The sequence below is a fragment of the Agelaius phoeniceus genome, chromosome 21 (assembly GCF_051311805.1).
Source record: "Agelaius phoeniceus isolate bAgePho1 chromosome 21, bAgePho1.hap1, whole genome shotgun sequence".
Classification (NCBI taxonomy): domain Eukaryota; kingdom Metazoa; phylum Chordata; class Aves; order Passeriformes; family Icteridae; genus Agelaius; species Agelaius phoeniceus.
The window spans coordinates 7,564,158-7,586,277 of record NC_135285.1 but is presented as its reverse complement, the minus strand read 5'-3'; the positions used below and the strand labels follow the sequence as shown (position 1 = coordinate 7,586,277).

Sequence of the window (22,120 nt, the reverse complement as noted above, 5' to 3'; positions counted from 1 at the left end):
AGCTGCTGCAGGAGGACAGGGATGCTGGGGCTGGGCTGAGAGCTGGATGTGGCTCCCAGCAGGCAGAAGGACAAACCTCGTGCCTGGGTTTCTCATAAACAGTGTCATTTTTAGCAAGACAAGTCATTTAAGGCCCAGCTTCCTCCCTCCCTGGGGAGGTGGGAAAGGCCTTTGATTATAATCCACCTCTGCCAGCTTGGCAAGCCCTGCTGTTATCCCCCTCATTATTTTAGATGGGTTTTATTTAGAGGCCTGTACTAAAAAGAGACAACCATGTACCAGGGGTTTCCCGGTGTGGAGCAGGTGATTTTGTTCCTCCCTCAGCTCAGGTGTGGGTAGGGTGGAGTTTGTTACAGCTCCTTCCTTATAAAAGGGCAGGTTGAGGTGCAAACTGGAAATGCTGGAGCAGCTCCTGGGGAGCCTTCCTTGTCCTGAGAGGTAAAAACCAAGCAAACAAACTGCCCTTGCAATTTACTTTGTTGTTTCATCTTGAGCAATGCAGTGTAATGTTATCAAGAACTCTTCTCTTTGAGGTTTGGGTTAAGGGTTTGGCTGGAACTCTGAGGAGCAATGAGCCCTGAGCTCAGCATGGATTTTTCATGTCCTTTGGCTGCTGGTGGCTTTATGTAGGACTGGGATAACCCCAGTGCCAAGGTGTGGGGGGCAAAACCACGCTGGCACATCCACCTGAGCTCAGGATGCAGCTGGGGCTGCCCAGCACAGCAGATGTCACCTCCCAGAGCTCTGGGGTGAACACACCTGAGCTCTCCAAGTGCCAGTGGGAGAGAGAATATAAAAATTGGGAGATAATTTGGCTTAAAAAGCTGGTAAACTCTGGTCTGTAATGGTAGATGTGAGAAGCAGACTGTGTATGAGACATCAATTATTCCTTTAGTAATAATGGACATCCACAGTTTAAATAATGGCACTTTTAACCAAGTGTTACATGAAGTGAAATGCTCTGTTGGCTCTGCTGGGAGAAGATGGATTCCAAATGCGTTGGCTCCTGGCTCAGCCTGTGGGTTTGGGTGCTGGGATGCTGAGTTGGGGTTGGTAGAGTTGGAGTTTGTTCAGTGAGTGCTTGGAGAGGCTCGGCCCTGGGGGACTCCAGGCAGCAGCAGCTGCTGCAGGGGGAGTGTGGAGCTGCCTGGAGCCACCTTAAAGCAGAGGCACTGCCTGTGGTGAGGCCCAGTTTGGCAGAGCACTCAAAGCAGGTGTTTGAATTCCTTCACACAGGCAATGGCTTTGCTGAATCAGGCACTGATGGGGAGCTTTTTTTGGCAAAGAAACGAGGCCTGATGAGATATTACAGATTTGATATCAGCTAGGATATGGCTGCATCCAATCTATTTGTCCAGAACCAGCAGGGAAGGAGCCTGTCCTGCCTCCCTGTGGGGCTGTGCTGGTCTGAGCACTGAGTATCCTCATCAGGATTGTGCTGTGCACCTGACACAAAGCAATGAACAGGCTGAGACTGAATTGTTCCTTTTACATTTATGATTTATTTGGCTATATCTGCGTTAGCATAACTCTGTAAAACCTGAGAGAAAGTCTATTGCTTGTGGAATCCTGGGGTCCAAGGGCTGTGCCCAGCACCATCCTTGCAGTGGGGGCTCTCTGGGGAAGGGGCAGCTCACAGGAGCTCCTCAGTGGGAGGCACTGAGAGCCTTTTGACGGGATTTAGGGTCTGGAAAAGTCCTGAGATGAGGCTTAGCCTATGAGGGAAGGAGCAGAGAGAGGATTGGTTACAGGCAATGCACAGAAAATGGGTTGAAGCACAGACAGGGAGGAGACTGCAGATTGCACAAGGGCTTCTGCCTGACTGGGAGACGTCTCCAGCTGGAGTTAAACACTTAACCTGCTTAAAATGAGGAGTAGCTTTCTGATTGACTTCAGGAGGTTCTTATCCTGCTCTAGCATCAAGCCCCTGTAGTTTTATTATGCTGTGTGTTTGTTGTCTGACATTTTCAAAGGCTGCCATGCCCTAAGGTGGGCCCTGACATAAATATGAGTTGTTTTCTACAACACTGGACTTGGGTGCTTCACTGAGGGGCCAGGGTGGGCTCAGAGCTCCCAGAGAAGCCCCTGGTGAGGTCAGGGGACCTAAAAACAGAAGCAGCAGCTGCCCAGGAATCACCTTTGAGTGAGGGTGAAAAAATGCCCATGCCAATAAACAAAAGGGAAGCAATCTGGGGGTAGAGAGGTGCCAGGGCCCTTTGGGGCGAGCAGTGGGGCTCACACACAGCTCTGTGCAGCAAACCAGCACGGGAGGTGCAGTGACTGGGGTGTTTTCCATGGGGGGCCACGGGCTCTGCCTGCCCCAGCACAATTCCCTGTGCCACCCATCTGCCTGTGTGCCTGTGCTGAGCTGCCTCCCTCTTCCCCCATCCACCCTGCTCAGGCTGGCTGGATGTCAGGGTTTGCATATGTAAAAATACAGAGCAGTCTTTGCCCTGAAAAGCTTGCTAGTGATCTCATTAATCAAGACAAACAAAGCATATTTAGCTATTCCCCCTCTCTGGAGGAAGGCGTTCAGGTACTTAAATATGCATTTGAGTGCCTAACTTCAGACAGCTGTTTCTGGATGTTTGTGCTTCCTCACAAATAGCAGCAGTGACATAACCCCTCTCAGGGAGGGAGAGTGGGGAAGGCAGAAGCAGGGGCTGCTGCAGGAGGTGGGTAACCCCAGAGAGCTGGCAGGGACAGTCCCTGCTTGTTCCAACTCCAGCCTGCCATTAAAGGTGCAGCAGTTTTTCCTTTGCAGCTGGGATTTTTTTAGAAAAAATCCAGTGCTTGCAGGTAAGGACAGCTGAGCTGCTTCTCTTGAATGTTCCTCTGCCTTCCTGTCAGTGCTGGGAACTGGCACGGGGACATTTCTGCCTGGGATGGGGTGATGCCATAGGAGAGGAAACAGCAGCTAATTCACTCCAATCTCCTACAAAGCTCCTGGGTGAGAAATGTCCCACTGAGCCACAACTGGCAGTAATTAAAGTGAGCAGAGCCTTGGGGAAGTTGTGAGGGATGCCAGCTCCTGCCCTCAGCATGAGTGAGTGGGGAGCACCAGGTGTAGGACAGGGGCAAGCGATGCTTTAAAAAATGAGAAACCCTCCCAGTCATTAGAGCCCAGATAAGGGTGTCCTTGGGTCAAAGGTCTTTTTATGACAGAGACTGGTGTTGAGCAGTCAATGCCAGTGATGAATCCTTGTCTCTGATTCTTCTAATTCATATTTTTAAATGATGAACCCAAAGGTACCTCCTCTAGAGACAGCTGATGATCTTTGCCATTACTCTGCTGCAGTTATGAGTTGGTAATGCCAGGATTTTTTTTTGGAGCAGTGGCAGGAATATGGCTTGAAGGGAAAAGCTGAAAGGTTTTCCTTGCAGGATGATGGAGCTGCCATGGGCTCCAGCTGCTGCTCAGGAGCAATGCTTGCTGCTGTTCATTTCATTTATTATTGACAAATGAAAACCTGCAGGACCCTTGCAGCTGGGATGTTGTAATGTCAGCGTTTGCTTCACAGAATTAGAGGGGCAAGAAAAATAATTGCCACTCCTAAAACTTCAATATGTATTTGGGGGGTAGTATCTTTAGAGCTTCACAGCTATAACAGTGTGTTAAATTGAAGGGTACATTAAGTCAGGTGTGTTAATTGAGGGCTGATAAATTCCATGTGAGATGCAGAAAGGCCAAGCTGGTGCAGGGAAGAATATTTTCCCTACAGAGCTCCCCTGATGGCAGCAAACCCCAGAGACTGAGCAGGGTTTTGTTGGTGCTGTAGCTGCTGGGCTCTGTGAGCACCCTTGGGTGCAAAATAAGCTCAGCTTCAGGGGGGAGTTTTAGTTGCTAGAGCTGCGTTTAATGGTTTGTGGTGACTCGAGAAAGAACCCCTGGAAAGGCCTGAAGCAGGTAATGAACAGCACCAGGCTCTCCCCGTGGCCTGGAAGGATCCATGGAGACCTGGCTGTCCCTGTTCCTCTCCCAGCACCTGCCTGGCTCTGCCCACCTGCTCCCAGCAGCTCCCCAGCCTTGCACCATTTTTCACTTTAACAACAAAGCTGCACCCGGGACTCAGCCTGGTTCCTCCATCATCCATTTGATCGAATCCTTTTAGCGGGTGACAAAACACTTTCCTGTGTTCACTTTACAGGAAACCAATCTCTATTATTTCCTTTTTTTTTTTTTTTCCTTTCCCAAACCCTCCTTCATTTACAGGAATCTAACAAATCCTGGGGCTTATTTTTTTTTTTCCCCTCCAAAACAATACAAAACAGTGGATTTTTTTTTTCAGGAAAGGCAGGGAGGAGGGCGTAAAACAAACAATACAGAGAAGGGTAGGGTGCACACGCTGACGCTCAGAGCGCCGAGCATCCCCGTACAGACAAAATAGAAAATAAAATAAATAAAAAATAAAAAAACCCACCCCGCGCGCGCGAGCATCGAGATGCAAATGATTTTTCCGCCAAGCCACCGCTTGTAAAGCTTGACAGAAAATAATGAGAAACACTAAATCTTTTATAAGGTCAACACTCAAGCAGCTGTCAAACAAGAAAAGAATTTAGCGAAAGATCCGCAAAAACTTCCATCGCCTCATTAAATCCAACAGGGCCGGGGCCCGGCGTGGTGAGGAGGCACCGGGGCGCCTCCGTTTTGTGTCAGTAATTTGCGGAGGAGGAAGAGCCAAGACGAAACAGCCAACGCCGAAGGGGCCTTGGGGGAGGCTGGGGAATCGTTAGTGCGCCAGCAGCGGCCCCGGCTCCTAATTGGAAGCATTGGGCATTATCAACGGAGGATTTGCCTCGGCTCCCTGACAGCTCTCTAGGCCTGGAATGATAGCCCACTTGTCAGTGTAAAAGACCATTAAAAACAAACCATTTTGATTTAATTGGAGGCGGTGTGCTGGGGGCCCAGGTGAGGCGCTTCATCAGCCGATGTTGGCTGCTGATGCCTTTTTCCCCCTGTATTGATGGCTTTTTTCTTTTTCTCCCCTCCCTTTCAAAAACTGTCTAGGAAAGAGAAAGAGGTGCTGAAAGATCCTTCACAGCCGCATCCAGAGCGGCTTTCAATAGGGTTGTCAACAAATGCCATGACAAGTTAGAGAGAGGCAGGTACTTTTAAAACAGACGTTATTCTGTCCAAGATGAGCTGTGCTCAGAGGTGAGTGTTGGATTATTAGGGTTACAAATAATGTGGCTTTTCCTGCCAGGAGCGTGCTTAACTGGCTTAACGAATGGGGTTGATTTTTCTCTCCCCACGTTTCCAAGAACAGAGGGAAATGTGGGACAAGGGAGCCTGGGCTAAATGATCTTTATTTGCTTCAAGCCCAGGAAGGCTTCAAATAGTGCTTGGTGATTTTGGGCTGCTGTATTTAATGTCCTATAGAGATTTGGATTTTTTTTTTTTTTTGCCCTTCCTGAAAATAATGGCCACAGATATTTGCTGGGTTTCACTGGTCATTTGGTCTGGACAACAGCATGAAGAAAGAAGAATTAATGCACTGGAGCTGTAACCTGGAGTGTGCCCCCCACCTCCCTGGCAGATGTTTCAGGGTCAGACCAGAGCTGGCAGCTTTCACACTGACCTCATGTGCTTGACGTCTGAATCCTGACCCTTTTCATGCCAGGAAAGAGTTTTACTTAAAGTTATCTTGATAAATAGCATCTCTGCAGAAGTCAGAACAGGGCCATGAATGAAATCCCAAACCCATTTAAAAAGCATTTCCATGGAGTTGTGTACTGGCAGCAATGGCAGGTGCTCACCCATAACCCAACACAGTGTCTGTGGTTTCACCCTGCCACAAGATGTGAGCACCCAAAATCTCTTCCTTCATGGGTGAGAATCTCCAGAAGAGCAATGGGAATTGGCTGCCAACTGTCCCTTGTGCTGCCTTTGGCTCCTGGGGACTGGTTGTAGGTGGAGCCTGCCCTGGAGATGATCTAGGCTGTACAGCTGCACAGGAGGGTGCTGCTTTCCTGTGTTAATCAGGAGATGTCCAGAGCAATGGAAATGGCACAGGAGTGATGGTCACGCTCTCCCTGAGGGAAGTGCTGGAATGGCAGGTAATGGTTTTTACAAAGAGAGGGTCAATTGAGATAAGATATAAGAAGTTTTTTACAATGTGGGTGTTGAAATACTTGGACATGTTGCCCAGAGAGGTGGTGGATGCTCCATCTGTGGAAATATTCAAGGTCAGGTTGGATGGGGCTCTGAGAAACACAATCTGGTTAAGAATGACCTTGTTCACTGCAGGGGAACTGGACTAGATGGCCCTTAAATATTCCTTCCAAGCCAAAATATTCTGTGACAGAGGGCAGCATTGTGTGGGATGAGAGGTTAAGTGTCCAGGGCACAAGGGATAGTGGGAAAACCTGGATCACGAAAATGCTTTGCTCTGATTTGAGCAATTGTATTGCTGGAATCTTTGACTGTGGAGGGAAAATAAGAAAACCTCCAGAATCTGCAAGGAAATGTAGTGGTGCTGACAGGGGCCCAGAGCCTGCAGTTAGCCATGGAGTGGCTGTGGGCCCAGAGGAGACGTGCAGGGATCATGCCCAGGGCAGCTGGGTCTGTGCTGCCTGTTTGGAGCCCTGCAGGGTGCTGTGCTCTCTGTTTGCATTGTGCCACAGGCCACAGTCATGCTGCTTTGGATTGTCACTGCAGGGCTGGGAGCCACCAGCTCATGTCACTTGGGCCATTGAACAACCATCAGCTGACACTGATTTTAATTCTTTTTGGTCAGCCCAAGTCCCAGAAGAAGGGAGGATTGATCTGGCAGTGTGGTGACAGGAAGCTCTTGAACTCATTGCTTTATTATTTAAGCAGTATTTAGGCCCCAGGAGAAGAGTTTTATAGCACTCCAAGTCCCAGAAGTTTTTGTGCCCTCAAACCCAGGAGGACCAATGCTGTACCTGAACAGCCAGCCCTGTGTGCTGTGTGTATCAAGCCCAGGTTATTTAAGCAGAATCTTGGGCTTTTCTGACAAGACAACAGCTGCAAGATTACATGAGCTGCGCTTGTCAGTTCAGCTCTATAGACAAAAATAGAGGTAAGGCATTAAAAAAAAATGCAGAACATTTTTGTGTGTACGTGTTAAACCTCAGCTGTTAATTCTGACGAAGGATCAGGCTGTGAGCAGGTATCGGATCCCTGGTGAGAATCAAATTCCGGGAGCCCAGAATTTTTTGCTGCAAACTTTATACAGTGGGGATTCCTCTAATTACTTTCAGTGGAAATTTACCTGACAGAGCTTTCCCAGGTAATGCAAGGCGTACGCAGGAGAGCCGCTCAGCCGTTGACAGAGCCTTTGATTTTGTGCCAGGTTGCAAATTAAGTCTTTTGCCAAGGTACCCGAACACTTGCTCGTCAATTGCTTATCGCTTATTCATATCGCGCACCCGCGCCGCGCGTTTCATCTGCTCGGGGAGGCAGCGAGCGGTGACAAAAGTCTTGTCCAAAGTTGCTGCATTTCCTTTCCTTCCCCTTGCTTGGTCAAGTAAACAAGCCACCTGAGTGTCTCTGTGAGCTGGGATTCTCTAATGAGCAAAGGAAGAACCCTGGTGTGTGTCAGTGACAGGAGGTGCACGGAGCTGTTTTGACACGTTGGTGAATTCTGTCCTGTGTTGCTGCTTTGTTGCTGCCTGAATCCTTCTTGGCTTGATAGAGCCTTGGAAATATATTGGGGGTGGCTAATATTGACTTAGGGGTTTGGATAGTGACCATCAAATGTTCAGGTGGACGTGGCTGGAGCCTCAGCCTGGCCTGACACAGGGGGAGATGCTGCATTTGGGCAGCAATGCCCTTTGCAGAGTTTGGCTGACACAATTCTGCCTGAGCCAGCAGGTGAGGAGTGACACAGGGACAGGACAAACGTGGGGGACAGGAGGCTGAGAGAATTGGGATTGTGCAGTCTGGAACAGAGAAGGTTTTGGGGTGACCTGAAGGGAACTTACAGGAAAGATGGGGCAAGACTATTATAAGAACCCAGAGTGACAGGACAAGGGAGAATGGGTTCAAATTGAAAGAGAGTAAGTTTAGATTGGATACTAGAAAACAATTTTTTTCCCTGTGAGGGTGGTAAGGCATTGAAACAGGATGCCCAGAGAAGCTGTGGCTGCCCCATCTGTAGAAGTGTTCCAAGCCAGGCTGGATGGAGCAACCTGGTCCAGTGGAAGACGTCCCTGCTCATGGCAGGGGGTTGGAACAAGATGATTTTCAAGGCCCATTTCCAACCCAAACCATTGCATGATTTATGTCCATGCTGGGTGCCTGAGAGTACAGTCCCCAGGGAATGCAGTCCCACATCTACAAATAAATTAAATTTTGGGGCACAGTCCCAGCCATGCTGGCAAAACTTGAGCCCTGGAATTGTGTCACTGCAGGCAAAGCAAGGCAGAGCTGTTTGCTTTGGGGGATGGCTGAGGAAGAGGAGGGCAGTAGAAGCATCTTGCTGAGGTGAGTAAGGAGTTAACATCTGCTTGGTTTAGTTAAAAAAAAAAAAATAAACATTTCAGTGCAGCAACTTTCCCTAATGAACTGGCCATCAGGACAGGACTGGCTCCCTGTGACCTGCTTGCCTTGGTGAGCTGGGGGGCCCAGGAGACCACAGGCCAGATCAAACAGGAGCACCCGGTGTGGGAGAGCCTGTAAATCACCCAGTTATCTTAACAGTGTGGGCAGTGGGGCTGAAACCTAAATCCAAATGAAAATATAGTCAATTTGTCCATATTTTACTGACTGAATGACTATGTAATGTCATGCAGCTCTGGCAATGCAGAGAGCAAGTGGATGCAATTAGTGGGGAGGGAAAAGCTCCTTTGTTTTCTTCTCTTCCACTTCTTGGGCAAGCTTTCATGGTGCCAGGGACTGAATGGAAAACCCAGTTTAAGAGCCAGCAGAGATATCCATGCCCAGTTTCTGCAGCTCTCTGTAGGGGTCACAGTGGGAATGAAAAAAATCCTTCTTGATGATTTTTATGGACCTAAAGGAACAAAATCTCACCTTCCTGCTGCCCCTGTTTTGGATTATAACAATTTCAGTGGCTGGGTGTTGCTCCTCTCAGACCCAGAGCAGGCCAGACTGAAAGGTGTTATTCCAGATGATGAAGTGACTGAGTGACCAGAAGGATGAGTGGCTTGAGAATATCACACTCCTGCACCTCACACCTGCCTTAGATCACATGGAAATAAAGTTTAAATTGAGGCTGTGGTCAGACAATGGAGTCTCTGAATATTCTTGCCCAGGGTCTGGAGTATTTCTCAAGTCATGAGCATCTTCTGTACTGGTCAGAGCAGGACAAAGCCACCAGAGGCTGGTAGAAATATGGAGATTGAGTCTGCTAACAAGCTTTCTGTGAGGTGATATTTTTGTGGTTGCTTTTCACATTCTTCTTGCACAGTAGGATGAGGTTTCTACATGGATTAGAGGCAGTGTTTCGGTCATTTGTCACCTCAGTAAAGGAGGGACTGACATTGACTCCTGGAGTCCCTGGGTTAGGTCAGTCTGGCTTTCAAAACTATTCCATCATCTCTGTAGAACCCTCCTTTGGAAGAGTACTTAAAGAACAGTTTGGAGACCACCAAATATCTCTGGGAACCCTTAACTTCCTCCAGGTTGTTACAGCTTTTAACTGGGTAAACATTTATGGATGTTCAAGTGGAATTATTTTCCCATGGTGGAAACCATGCACTGAAGGTGAAGGGAGCAACAAATTCCTTGATCCAAGTTCTAATGTGGGCTGTGCCTGTTAAATCTGTGATTGGGGAAAGGCAAACCTTCCAGGGCAGTCCAATGAGAAAGGAGGAGTGGAAAATCTGCAGAGGCTGTGCAAAATGAGCTGGATTTCTGCTTCTGAGAAGGAAGGGAAAGGGAGAAGAAAAAGGAGAACGAGAAGAAGGAAAGATGTGAAGGTTTGAGACCCATGGCTGGGGCAGGAACCCAACCACAGCCACGGATGAAACAAAAGGGAAAGCACAAAGCAAAACCCAGGCTGAAAAATGAACAGTGATGGAAAGGTCTGGGGTGAGAGGAGCTCTAAAGAGGAGGCTTGCCCCAGGATCTCGTGTGACTCTCACAATCTGTTTAACAGCGATCGGTCATGTTCCCGCGCAGCAGCAGCTCCGAGCTGACAGGCAGTGGGGATAAATGATTACTGACATATGCTAATGGGGCACTCTTAGACAGGACAGGAGAGGAATACATCAAGGTGGTGCAAAGCACATTTCTTGGGTAAAACTCTCCAACTTGTACAAGTAAATTACCTTCAGGAAATCACAGGGCTTCTTTGCTGCTTAAAGTGTGGTTAGAAATCAACAGCGTGGCAAAAAAATTAACCCCACCAGAAGAAGGGCCAGGACAGAGAGCTGAGAGCTTTTTGCAGTGGTATCTATCACTGCCAAATATGATTTTGGCCATGTAAACTCCCTGCAAGGCTTCAGCTTTCACTTTCTGGTGTCTCCTTTCCATTCCACTGGTCCAGCTCTTTCCCCTTCTCTCCTAAAACCTCCCCTAGTTCTTCACTGGAAGTTTCCATATAATTTACACCACAAACAAAGCCAATGGAATTCTAACAAGTACCCCAGAGCACAGCAGGTTGCACAGATGAATTCAGGGAGATGTTTAGATCCCATCACTAGAACAAGAAATCTTCACCTTGGCTCTTATTTGGATCAATTAAAGGAAGTGTCAAGGACATCTCTAACCTGGCCAGACCCTTTGCTTTGTCTCAGGGTGAACATTGTCAATCAGGTAGTTTAGAGAGGTATCAAGAGTGTAAGCTTTCTGGAAAGCTCTAATCCTGGGGTGGAAAAACTTCTTGAAACATCTGGTTTGGTTTGAATTAGTTATGGTGAGAGCTGATGAAATGGGCAGGGCCCCAAAATGCAGGTGTGACTGTCCTGCTTGTGTAGGGCTCTTGTAGAGCAATGGCCACCCTGTACTAACAACAAGATATAAAAAGGTGTTTCTCATCTCAGGAAGCTTTTGAAAGTGCACAAAAGTTACAAAATGTGTTATTATCTGGACAACTGCTGCCTCTCTTCCAGGCCTTATGGCTGGCAAAAAATATCCCACCCTGATGCTCAAACATTGAGGGGTTGAACATATCTGGAACCATTTTAAGGTCTGGCTCATGGGGAGCTCTGAGTTGAGAACATCATTCATTGAGGCATGTGGGCAAGGCTAGAGTGTGTCCCTGATTTCAATCAGGTGCTTGTAGAGGCCCAGAAAAGTTATCTTTGGTCAGGGGATGGGCTCTGGGGGGCCTGTACCTTCTCAAAGCGCTGGAGGTGCCAGAAGGATTCCTCCTTCACGGGCAGCGGGTGCGTGCGCAGGAATGTGGTGCGGTTCTCGCGCACCTCGCCCATCTGCAAGCAAACACAGACACGGGGCTCAGACTGCTGCTCTGCACTTGTCTGCAACCAAAGGTGAACAAAAGTGGGCTCAGACTGCTGCTCTGCACTTGTCTGCAAGCAAACACAGACACGGGGCTCAGACTGCTGCTCTGCACTTGTCTGCAAGCAAAGAGAAACTCCAGGGGCTCAAACTGCTGCACTTCACGTGTCTGCAACCAAGGGTAAGCAAAAGTGGGCTCAAACTGCTCACTTCTCTTGTCTGCAACTGAACAGAAACACCAGGGGCTCAGACTGCTGCACTTCACATGTCTGCAACCAAAAGTGAACAAGATGGGCTCAAACTGCTGCTCTGCATGTGTCTGCAACCAAAGAGAAACAGCAGTGGCCCAAACAGCTGCACAGCCGTGCACATCAGCTCTGTCATGCAATGCAGTGACACTGGGATGGATGAGGCCAACAGTTGTTTTGGGTTGATGATCACAATTCCATGATCTGGGGAGTTTTCCTTGTCCATGCAGCCAATACTGATAGTTAAAACATATGAGCAGCTGTCAGCTCTCAGTTTCTCTTTATAGAGGGAGGTGACTGCTGCCCACTAACCATAACCCTAAGCCTGTGCCCTGAGCTACAGCAATGAGCTAAAAGCTCATCCCTAACTGGGAAAGTCCCTTCCAGCACCCTCACAATGGTGGGGTTTCCTGGCTCTCCTGATTAATTTCAGGTCACAGTGCTCAATAATCCCAGCACAAGCCATTGCAGGTACCTGGATACCCTGAGAATTTGTCTGCTCTGTGGTCTAGGATACAGGTTTGTGTTGCTTAACTCAGTAATTGGTGGCTGCAGGCTTGGGAGCTTGATGGAGGCAACTTTAGTGATTAAAAACATCAGTCATTAATAGATAAAGTAGGGATGCACTTTCCAATGTCCCAGGCTGGTGTATTCATAAAATAGCTGCTAATTAAGGACACTGTATTCCTGCACTTCAACTATAAAGCACAGTTTGTGATGGCAGTAAGCCCATTGAAATTGGTCATTACCATATTAGCCCGACTCTTCTTTGAGCCATTAACTAATAAAACAGTCATTGGCTGCTTTTAAATGATATTACAATGTTGGTTTGTTTAACAGCACAGCCTTACACTCCAACAGCTGCTGTGGGTGCTGCACCAACCTCACCATGCCAGGCTCACCATGGGGCTGTCCTTGCAGCGTTTGCTGCTTGTTCCTTGGTTGTGGCCACTGTCACAGGTAACCTGAGCAGAGCTGATGTCCAAATACAGCCTGTGGGGCTCCTGGCAGGGGGATGCTCATCTTTGTTAGGCTTCATCAGCCTTGTAGTAGTCAGGGGGATGTTTTCCCAGCTGAGAGCCTTTCCCAGGGCTGGGAGCTGCCCATTTGTCCCTTATGGGGTAGGACAGTGGTGGTTGTGCCCAGTAGTGTGTGCACATCAGGGGAAAGCTTTGCTGGACTGTTCCCACCTTTTTCTTCACCATGTGCTGGACTCTGGTCCGGGCTCTCTGCTCCTCCATCCACAGCTCCTTGTATCTGTGTTGCATGAGGTCAAAAAAGGGAGTGGGAGGCCTGGAAAACATTGAAAAGACACCAATTTAATCTTTGCCTCCTTGTGCTGGTTCACATCTCTGCTCCTGGAAAGCAGGACTGGTGAGAACATCAATAAAGACTTGCACTGGGAAAGGATTTCTCCTCCTCAGGAAACCTCAAAATCATTTGCAGTGAAAACATCTCTGGTAACCTGTGCCAGAACTGGAACAATTGCAGAACCTTTTACAGGGCATGTTTCAGCAGCTCTGTCTGAGCCCTGGAAGGACCACAGGGCACCACAGGCTGCAGCTCAGCTTTGGGCCCTGCTGGAGCCTCAGGAGAGCCTCTCCTAGCTGGTACCCAATGGAGCAACTCTGGTTGGATTCCCTCCAGGGGAAGAACCCCTGGGTGCCAAGTTTTGCTAAAATAACACTGCCTTTGCTATTGAAACCTCTCTGGTGTGGTGCACCAAAAGCTGCAAATGTGCAGTGATGGATGGGGTGAGAGGAGTAAGTGCAGTCCTAAGCAGTCTGAGTAGGGCTAAAAATGGACCCAATGCAGATGGTCAGGGGTCTGCAGCAGAAAGGGGAGCTGAAATGCTGAGCCCTGGTCTGGAGCCCCAGCTGCACAGAGCAGGTGCATTTGCCCCTTGAAAGGGGATTTCAGAGAACAAGGAGGAGACAGCAGAGGGGAGGAGCTGCACATGACCCAGGTTCTAGGAAAAGGCAGCTGCTTGTTGGCCAGTGTCCTATTCAGCTGCTCTGAGCTGGCATTAGCCTGACCAGCTTGTGACAAAGCTGCAGCCTGAAATTGTTGAGCCTTGCTCCTTGCAAGTGAGGATACTTCATCAGCCACCATGGGAGGCAGAGCTGGCAGTGGCAGGGACAGCAAATCAGTAATTCCCATGGTCCTGCTGCTATTCCTGTACCCCAGAAGCAAACACCTGAGGGTGATGGAGGACCTCAAGATCAAGTTTCATTGGTCTTGTCCTTGCACACCTTGCTAAGGAGGGACTTTTCCCACCTTGGCAGCAGCTGATGACTGTGGGGCTCTCATCTCTAGCTCTGCTCCCACCTGTAGCCTGCAGAGCCAGGGCTGGTCCTGCCTGTGCAGACCAACTGCAGGACACTGGGGACTTGGGGGAGCTGCTGGGCTGTTTCTGGGCCACCAGCTCCACCTGTTTCTGCAAAGAGCCCACGTGCCATAGAGTGAGCTGGTGCTTTGTGGTTTATGGCAGGAGTGGGTCCAGAATTGACAGCTGCCAGCTTTTAGCAGCCTGGAGAATCCTTGATGATCACCGAGGGCGCCAGCAGCCTGTATGCAAATAGTAACTCTTCTGTTTCTTGTTCCTTCACCCCTGTGGTGACTTTTATTACTTAATTATTGCACACCACATGCTTCAAAACAGCCTAATCTATGGTTGTGTTTTCTAATGATGCTGGATGTGCAATCCAGCAATATCCATCCCAAGGGGACATTCATATCAGAGGAGACATCCTTCTGCAGGCCTCCTGTTTCATAGATCACATGCTGCAGGGCTTTTCAAGCCTTTGCTTGCAAATCAGCTCTGCTGCTCCAGACCATTATCTGGAGACACCCAGTGCCAAAGGCAATGCTGACATTTACCCTTTGTCCCCTCTTCTTTCCCCTCCTTCCCTTCCAGTTTGGCATTTCATGCTGATCACAGCTGGGCAAAATATTTAAAAGGTTAAAAGGTGTGGCAATCCAGTGGTAAAGTGTGTTGTTATCTGTTTAGGTCTCCAGTCTTGTGGTGTGGTGTAAATGTTGGTATTCCTGACACAAACACATGGTGAGCTTTGCTTGCTTGCTCTTCCTTAGCTCTCCAAGGCAGGAGCTTTCCTGGTGTGCAGGAATAGCAGGGAGAGATGCAGGAAAGCACTAAGCCTTTGTGTGCAGGCTTTGATTATTGATTTTTGGAGGTTTTTTGTTAAGTTGAATGTATTTTCACATCTCTATGGAGGTGACTTTTACCATCTCCAGTGGACCAGCCGGTTGGTGACTGATGGTCCACAGCTGGCTTGTAAGTAAATGCTTGAAAGGACACATTTGGGTTGATGCTCTTCAGAGATCCTTCCCTGCCGTGTGATTAATCACATTTAAGTCCTGATCCAGCAAAGTATAGAATCATGCCTGGAATGATGCACACATGAACTGCCTCTCTGAAATCTCTGGGAATGACTCCTGTGCTCGGTAATCCACACAAGCCCTGCTGGGGCTGAGGCTTCCTCTGGCTTTTCCTCCTTTGAGAGAAGCTCTGAGACAGTGGGGAAGAGCAGGGGACATCAGGGAGCGCCTCTTTAAGGTGACTGCAGGGATCTCAGCGAGGTGGCTTTTCCTTGGTAGGTCAAAGCCTGGTCTCAGCACAGGGATGGGGAATTTGGCCCTGATATCGGCGCTGCCTGGCAGTGTGACAGCTCTGACTCGCAGCTGGCCTTTGGGAAAATGTCCTTTAGCCTTGGTGTTACTTAAGGACAGGGATCAATGGCTGGTGTGCTCCCTTTCCTTTTGTCACCCTGCCCAGATGTGGCTCCTGAACAGGGAGGGCTTTGCTGTTGATGTCTGCGGATGCTGCGGGGGAAGCGGGGGAAAGAAGCATCCTCTGGAAATGCTTATTGCACATTAAAACCCATCTCATTCACAGTAACTCAGATCTCCTTGTTTTGGCACAAGCACCCTGCCACAGAAAGGAAAGGCAAAGAAGTTCTGATAGGATGTAACAAATTATTTATAATTGTTGGGGAAAAAAAATACTCATCTGCTTCCTTTTATAGTCAAATAGTTGGAGCCACTTCTAATGCTGACATTTCCTAAATATTTTAAAATTTATCTGTGCACATTTTCAAAACTATTATCCCTGAAACAGTTCCTGTCTCTTTAATAGAGTCTCTCTAATTTACTTTCAAGAGTCAGGGTACAGACCTATTTTCAACTGAAATGACAAGCACCTGCTAACTTGGTTATACAATGTGGAATTCTAGTGTGCCAGACATCCCCTGGAAAAGAAGCTGCAGCCTCCTAATAGGCTATTTTACTGTGAAAACAGTGTTAAAAAGTATAATAAAGTATTAACAATATTAAAATAAAACAGTGTAGGCCTTAAATGAGCTACAAACTAGTTAAATCTATTCCATTCAATATGAGCCTTCAGTGCTTTGCAGCTGATACCTCGGAGCTGGGATTTATCTAAAATGAAGGCACCAGGGAGATGCAAGAGAAATGGTAATTATAATTTGCAAACATTAGGCTGACACTTTTTTTGTGTATGTGTGTATAAATCCTGACAGCTGTGATTTGTGCCAATGCCAAATAGTGCTCCAGCGTGCAGGCAAGGGCTCACTTTGTGGCAGGCTCTCCTCAGAGCAGCAGCTCATTAAAACTTTGGAGAAGGAGAAGTTGCCGAAAACAGGAAGGCATCAGAACCATCTGAGAGGTTTTTGGTACACGCTTGTTGAAAGGCGTTTGAGAAGAGAGCCTTGGGTCTGACAAACTGGAATTTTAGTACGCCTCCCCGTTCACAGTGGGGCAAAATAATTGGTCATCAGTGACTACTAATTTGGTTTAGTAGCCAGAGGCATTTTTTTTCTTCCCAGAAAATCAATGACAGTGCCGAGGTCTGTTCAACGTGATTCAGCTCAAGACGGGTCCTCATTTAGCTCTTGATGCTTCTTCCACTGGAGACAGCTATTTTGTTAAAATAAAATTAAAATCTATCCATAATACTGAGCTCAGGGAGCCTCGCCCGTCAATGCCATGCTGCTCTTGAGGTTTCAAGGTTGTCAGTCTCCCCTCAAACTTATTTTCAAAGGTTTATACATCAGCTGCAAAAAAAGGTGCTTGGCTAAAGTGGGTGCAAAGGACTTTGCTCAGGAAGGGGTTTTACATCAACTTGAAAGGTGCAATCAATTTGATTGCTAAGTTCTGTTGCAAAAGGGTAAAAACTTGACTTGTGAGTGCTTTTTTTTTTTCCTGTATAATTCAAAAGCACGTAAATATTTCAGTGCAGAGCTCTGCCCGTGGGGTTTGTGTGTGGCTCTGCAGCCAGGGCAGTGCTTTTCCTGCTGCTGGAGCAGGGAGCAGAGCATGGGTGCCACTGCTCCAATCCCAGTGGCAGCTTCCAGGCTGCAGGATCTGGCCCTGCACAGCTGCTCATGCAACAGATCCATCACAGAATGGAGTTTGTTCATGCCTGTGACATTAAAATTGTGTTGCTGCACCACTGTCTATGCTGAAACTTTAACCCTTCCTAGAAAGGTTAATGAGGTTACAGGGGGATTTAGTTCTTGTTGCTGTCCTTCCACCTAAGATGTGCTTTTGCTGCACAGTCAGGATCTGGTTTTGGGGCCTTCAGTCCCCAGGAGACACAGCTACAGAGGCACCACTTTTATATTCTATATGCTGGGAAGGATTTGTCCTGTGACAGAAGTGTCCGTACAGAATCTCCCAGCAGAACCAGCTCCCACCAGCTCAGGTTGGTTTCTTATAGAACCAGTTTCTTATAGAATGGTTCTTAAAGGACCATTCTTTTCTATAGAATTAGGGTTGGAAAAGACCTTCAAGGTCGAGTCCAGTCTGTTTCTTACTGGGGAAGAGTTTGGTCTCCAGCACCCCTGGACTGTGAGGCTCCTTGGGGCAGCTACCATTGGGATTAACTCCAGCAGATAAAGCTCACGCTGGGGTCTGTGATTCTGTCTGGGGCCGTGGGGTATCCCCAGTGTAGGCAGCAGTGAGGTATTAGTGCTCAGGTCCCTCTGCCCTAAAAAGGGGCTGAGAGCAGAGGGAAATGCAGGTTATGGCTCCCTTGCAGTGCTGTATCGCCTCCTGCCTCCCTGGTTACTGATGGGCTGCAGGTAGCAATCTATCTCCCATTAATTTGTCTCTGTGTAGCCCAGCAGGAAGCTGGGGTATGATTACAGCTCTGGCTCCTGTGTGAGAGCCGGCACGGCCCCGGCATCCCCCTGCAAACTGCGGGCTCTGCCTCGCCTTAATTGTTCCCCTTTGGCCCCTGGACCTGTCTCTTCTAACAAGGGCTGCGAGGAGGGCCGAGGTAATTGAAGCACTTAACCACACTCCCCAGCCCTGCCTCCTGCAGCTAATTAGGAAAGAGGGCCGCTGGGCTCTTCATTATTTCTTTTAATTGTTTGTGGGTTTTGCATAACAGTGAATGGCAGAAGAGGGATGTGCAGTTAGTGGGCGAATCCTTGACTTTGAAATTTGTATAAAAGGTCACTTACAATTTGTTAAGGCTTTCATAAGGGGGAATTCAATTAGCAGCTGGAAGTCCCTGCACACACGTGTGTGGGTGTGTTTGTGAGGAGAGGGAGACATGGCAAAATGAGCTGGGTGTGAGTCCAAAGGCTCCTGGTTTTCCTAAACAGCTTGTGGAATATACAGTAAAGTTATAGCCCCCCTACAGCTTTATGCTTCTCTAAATAGATCCTGGCAATAAACCCATGGAGAGGCCCAAAAGATTATTTTTAAATGATCTCCACTTGTCCTCGCTTTCCATTAACTATTGAAGAAAATAACGAGAGAAAAATTGGTAGAAAACACTCAGGGACCAATTTTTTTTGCAGTCTTTGGGCTGGCAAAACTCTCAGTTGCAATAGTGGGTCTTCCACTCGTGTGGCAGCAGCGGGACCTGAGCCTCCAAAGCTCTGATTACTCTGAATTTCTGAAGCTTCTTTACAATCCTTGTAATTTGGGTGAGGAAATAACAATATAAATTATTTCACCGTGGGCAGCCAATGAGGCAGTGGCTTCTCCTAAGTGTCAGAGGATCTGTTATTTTGCTCAGAGGGCTCATATGTATAGAACAGTAAAAAGAATAAAATCCATTGTAAACATGCACTTTAAAAGATTTATCAGATGCTCATAGCTGTACTTAGGAGTACACATGGTTACAAGAGCACCAATTTGCTTTACTATTCCCTCCCAGGCCCAGTGAGATGTTTGCTTGCACTGGTCCTAAAAGCACATATGGAAACCTGTGTCTGGCAGTGAAGACACCCATTGAATAACTGGCTTGACAAGCTGGAATTTGTGTGCTAGCATTGATTTTAGGGTTGAAGATGCCCTTTGGCTGACTTAATTGAAGATAATTTAGGTTTGCCTTCAACACATTTGTCTACTGTTATCTGCTGTTATCCTCTGAGAAACTCAGGTGGGATGTGATTGTGGGACAGAGCTCTTCTGCCTGGAGGTCCAGATCTATGGCTGAGAGTGAACAATGCTCAGTCTGCAGCCGTCAACAAATGCAAAATATCCAGAGAAAAACCAAGAAAGAACCACTCCAATGCTGAGCAAAAGAAATCAAAGCACGAGGTCTTCCCCTTGACCTCCATCCCATGCTTGAATCTCTCTGGCTGGGTGGGAACATGACTTTGTTTGAAAGGAAAAGATGTTGATGAGGGCTGAAAAGCTTTGTTTTCACAGAAAGGATTCTGTGATTATTCCCCCCTGACCCAGGTTTTCATTGAACAAGGCTGAAAAAGCGAAAGTTGGCAAAGAAAAAGGTCCACTTGTGGCCAGAAGTAGCTCTAGATGGTAAAACATTGGAAGAAATTCTTCAGCTGGCTGTAATCAATGGAGATAAACCCACAGACAACAGCCAGTCTGTGTGAGAGTAAATTACTTTCCTATTCAGTGTAAACCAATTGATAATAAGGGATCCTAATCTGTCCTTCAGATCTTTTTTTCCCCATTTCTATGGCTGATGTGCAGGACCTGAACCTTATGCCCAACCATGACTTGGCTGTTTATTTTCTCTTAAACCATCAGCCTGAGGCAGTCAGAAACTCGTTCAGCAAGCAAATCACCACTCTGGAGGGGAATCAGTATCTTCATAGTGCACTCAGGGTTTTTTGGAGGGTGTAACAGCTCCTCCTGCCCCAGCAGATGCTGCAGGCACCACCAGCACCATGGATGGGGCTGGGAGCTCTGTGAGCACACACCCAGCCTGGAATGTTTCCAGGAGAAGAAAACTACCCTTGAAAGAGAAATTCTTATCTTAGCAGTGTGAGAATGGTGGCAGAGGCACCAAGTGCCTTTCAGTGTGGGATTGGACAGGATGTGTAATTAATTATCTGAGCTGATGGGAGTCCTGTGTTTTTACCTTGGTTGCGTTTCTCTGTCGCCATGAGCCTGACAGTGATTCCACTCACTGGGTTATATTTTATAATCTCTTTTGTCAGTCCTCAGGGTTTTTTTTTTTCCCCTGTAAAACTTTTTTTGCCCTAAACTTTGGGATTTTGGTGGCTTTACACTCCCTTTGTCTTCCAGTGATCATGGGTCAGATGCACACTTGCTGTAATATTAAATTTTATTGCCTGTCCAGCTTTTCCTTGTGGATTCTTCCCAGTAACACATTATTTCCTTGACATCTTTGCAGCTGGTCTACATCTAGATTAGCTTTTTTTCAACAGCCATATATTAGAAACTTGAAATGTTCTTTAAGTCTCTCAAAAATAAACCTATCAGTGGAAATACCTCAGCACCTCTTGAGCAGCTTTCTAAACTTTGTTCTGGCTGTGTGCAAACAGCACAGACACTTTGGGTAGAAAGGCCACTTGCTGAGCAGAACATGAGCAAAGAAATCTCCCTTCTCAGGGAAGGTGAAAGATTGGGATGGCTGCAAATGATACCAATTAAAGAGGAGGTACCGGGTAACTGATGCCCTTGGCCAAGTGTAACAATTTGAAGAAGAGAGATTGCAGTGACCAAACACTTTGGAGAGGTGAGTTTGCTGCAGGGACATGATGAAAACAGCTGCCAAAGGATTAGGAGCAGTTTTAGAGAATGGGAGGTGGATTCGAGGCAGGAGATGAAGACAGAAGGAAAATGGGCTGTAAAATTCAGGAAAGGGACAATTGAAGAGAAGGCAGACAGTGGCGGGGGGGCCTGGCAGGAGCCCTGGGGATGACAGAGTGCCAGGGAAATCCTGCCAGCACACCCAAGGTCAGCCCAACCTCCAGGCCAACTGCCAAGTGCATGGCAGCCCGTGGGAGGCAGGGTTATGGCCACGCAGGCTTTGGAGCAGGTACAGGATGGCAGAGCATGGCTGTGCACTCCTCCTGCCCAGGAACAGGTTCTGGGGCACAGCAGGCAGATTTGGGATGATCCCCAAGAGGTGGCTGGAAGCTTTTCTCTCCTGGCAGGGCTGGGCAGTGTGTCCATGCTGAGGGTGCACTCTGCCCTGCTCACTCCTGGGGACAGAACTGGTGCTTGGGGTACCAGCTGTGTGCTGGAGCGTGCTGGCTTCAGACTCCTTGTGTGACCTTGCACAGATCAATAGCATCTAAAATCCAGCTGTAGGCAGCAGCCACGTCTTTGTGTTTACTTCTTGTTCCAAAAATGATCCTTTAATATTGGCTGATTTCAGTGCACAGGGAAGCTCAGCCAGAAAAGGTGGTCAGGAGGATGAATGTAGGTCTGGACACCGCCTGAGGTTTCCAGATGCACCTTGAATAGCAGGCTGGAGTGACACCAGTGAAGATCCTGGAGGTCTTCACAGACCCTCGATGCCTTTAGGTCTCCAGTATCATCAAACACCAGCCCTGCAGCCTCCTCCTTGTAAAACAAGGTCATTATTGCAGAGTATGGGGCTGGACACACCTGTGGGGTTATTTTGAATGAAAAGACCTGGGAGGACAGCAGCCCTCAGCAGCTCTGTAATGATCCACAGAGCACGTGGATGGGATAATCCACAGAGCACGTGGATGGGGTTTAGCTCCTGGAGGGGACTGTCAAAGATGGGAATTCTCCTTGGAAGATGAGCCTGTGGAGCTGTGTGTGGTGGGGAGGAGGGCTGGGAGAGCTGAAGCTGAGGCTGTGAGCCCAGTGCCTGCACTCAGGGTCCTCTCTGCAAAGTGCTTGCACAAGGCAGCTCCTGTGGAGCTCAGAGCATGAACTGGGGGAGCCTGGCTGGAGGATGCCCCACGGGGGAGGCTGGGAGCCCACCCCATCCTCGTTACTGCTGACCTTGGCACGAGCACTCCCTGCTGATGGATCGGCTCTGGAGCTGGACAAGCCCCTGGGGAACCACTGCATTATCTGTTATGTTCCATCAGTGCCTCCCCTGACCCCTCCCAGCTCCAAATGCCACAGGCATCAGGGAAGGAATAAATCTCTGTCTGCTACTGAGAGAGAGAAGGGAGCGAGAGCAGGAAAAAGGAGAGATGAAAAATGTCCTTTTTATGACTCTCACAACAAAGCT

The 22,120-nt window shown here is 48.1% G+C and overlaps 1 protein-coding gene across 1 annotated transcript in view; it reads right to left on the bottom strand.

Moving 5' to 3' along the window:
• Window positions 1-1,492: 1,492 nt before the first annotated feature.
• CFAP77 (cilia and flagella associated protein 77) overlaps window positions 1,493-22,120 on the bottom strand; it is a 59,093-nt gene continuing 38,465 nt past the window's right edge. Inside the window, exons 4-6 of the mRNA XM_054646582.2 lie at window positions 12,825-12,927; window positions 11,263-11,358; window positions 1,493-1,715 (exon numbers count right to left, since the gene is read on the bottom strand). Of these exons, the coding sequence (XP_054502557.2) occupies window positions 1,647-1,715; window positions 11,263-11,358; window positions 12,825-12,927 (268 nt within the window). The 3' untranslated portion in view covers window positions 1,493-1,646. The remainder of the gene's footprint in view (window positions 1,716-11,262; window positions 11,359-12,824; window positions 12,928-22,120) is intronic.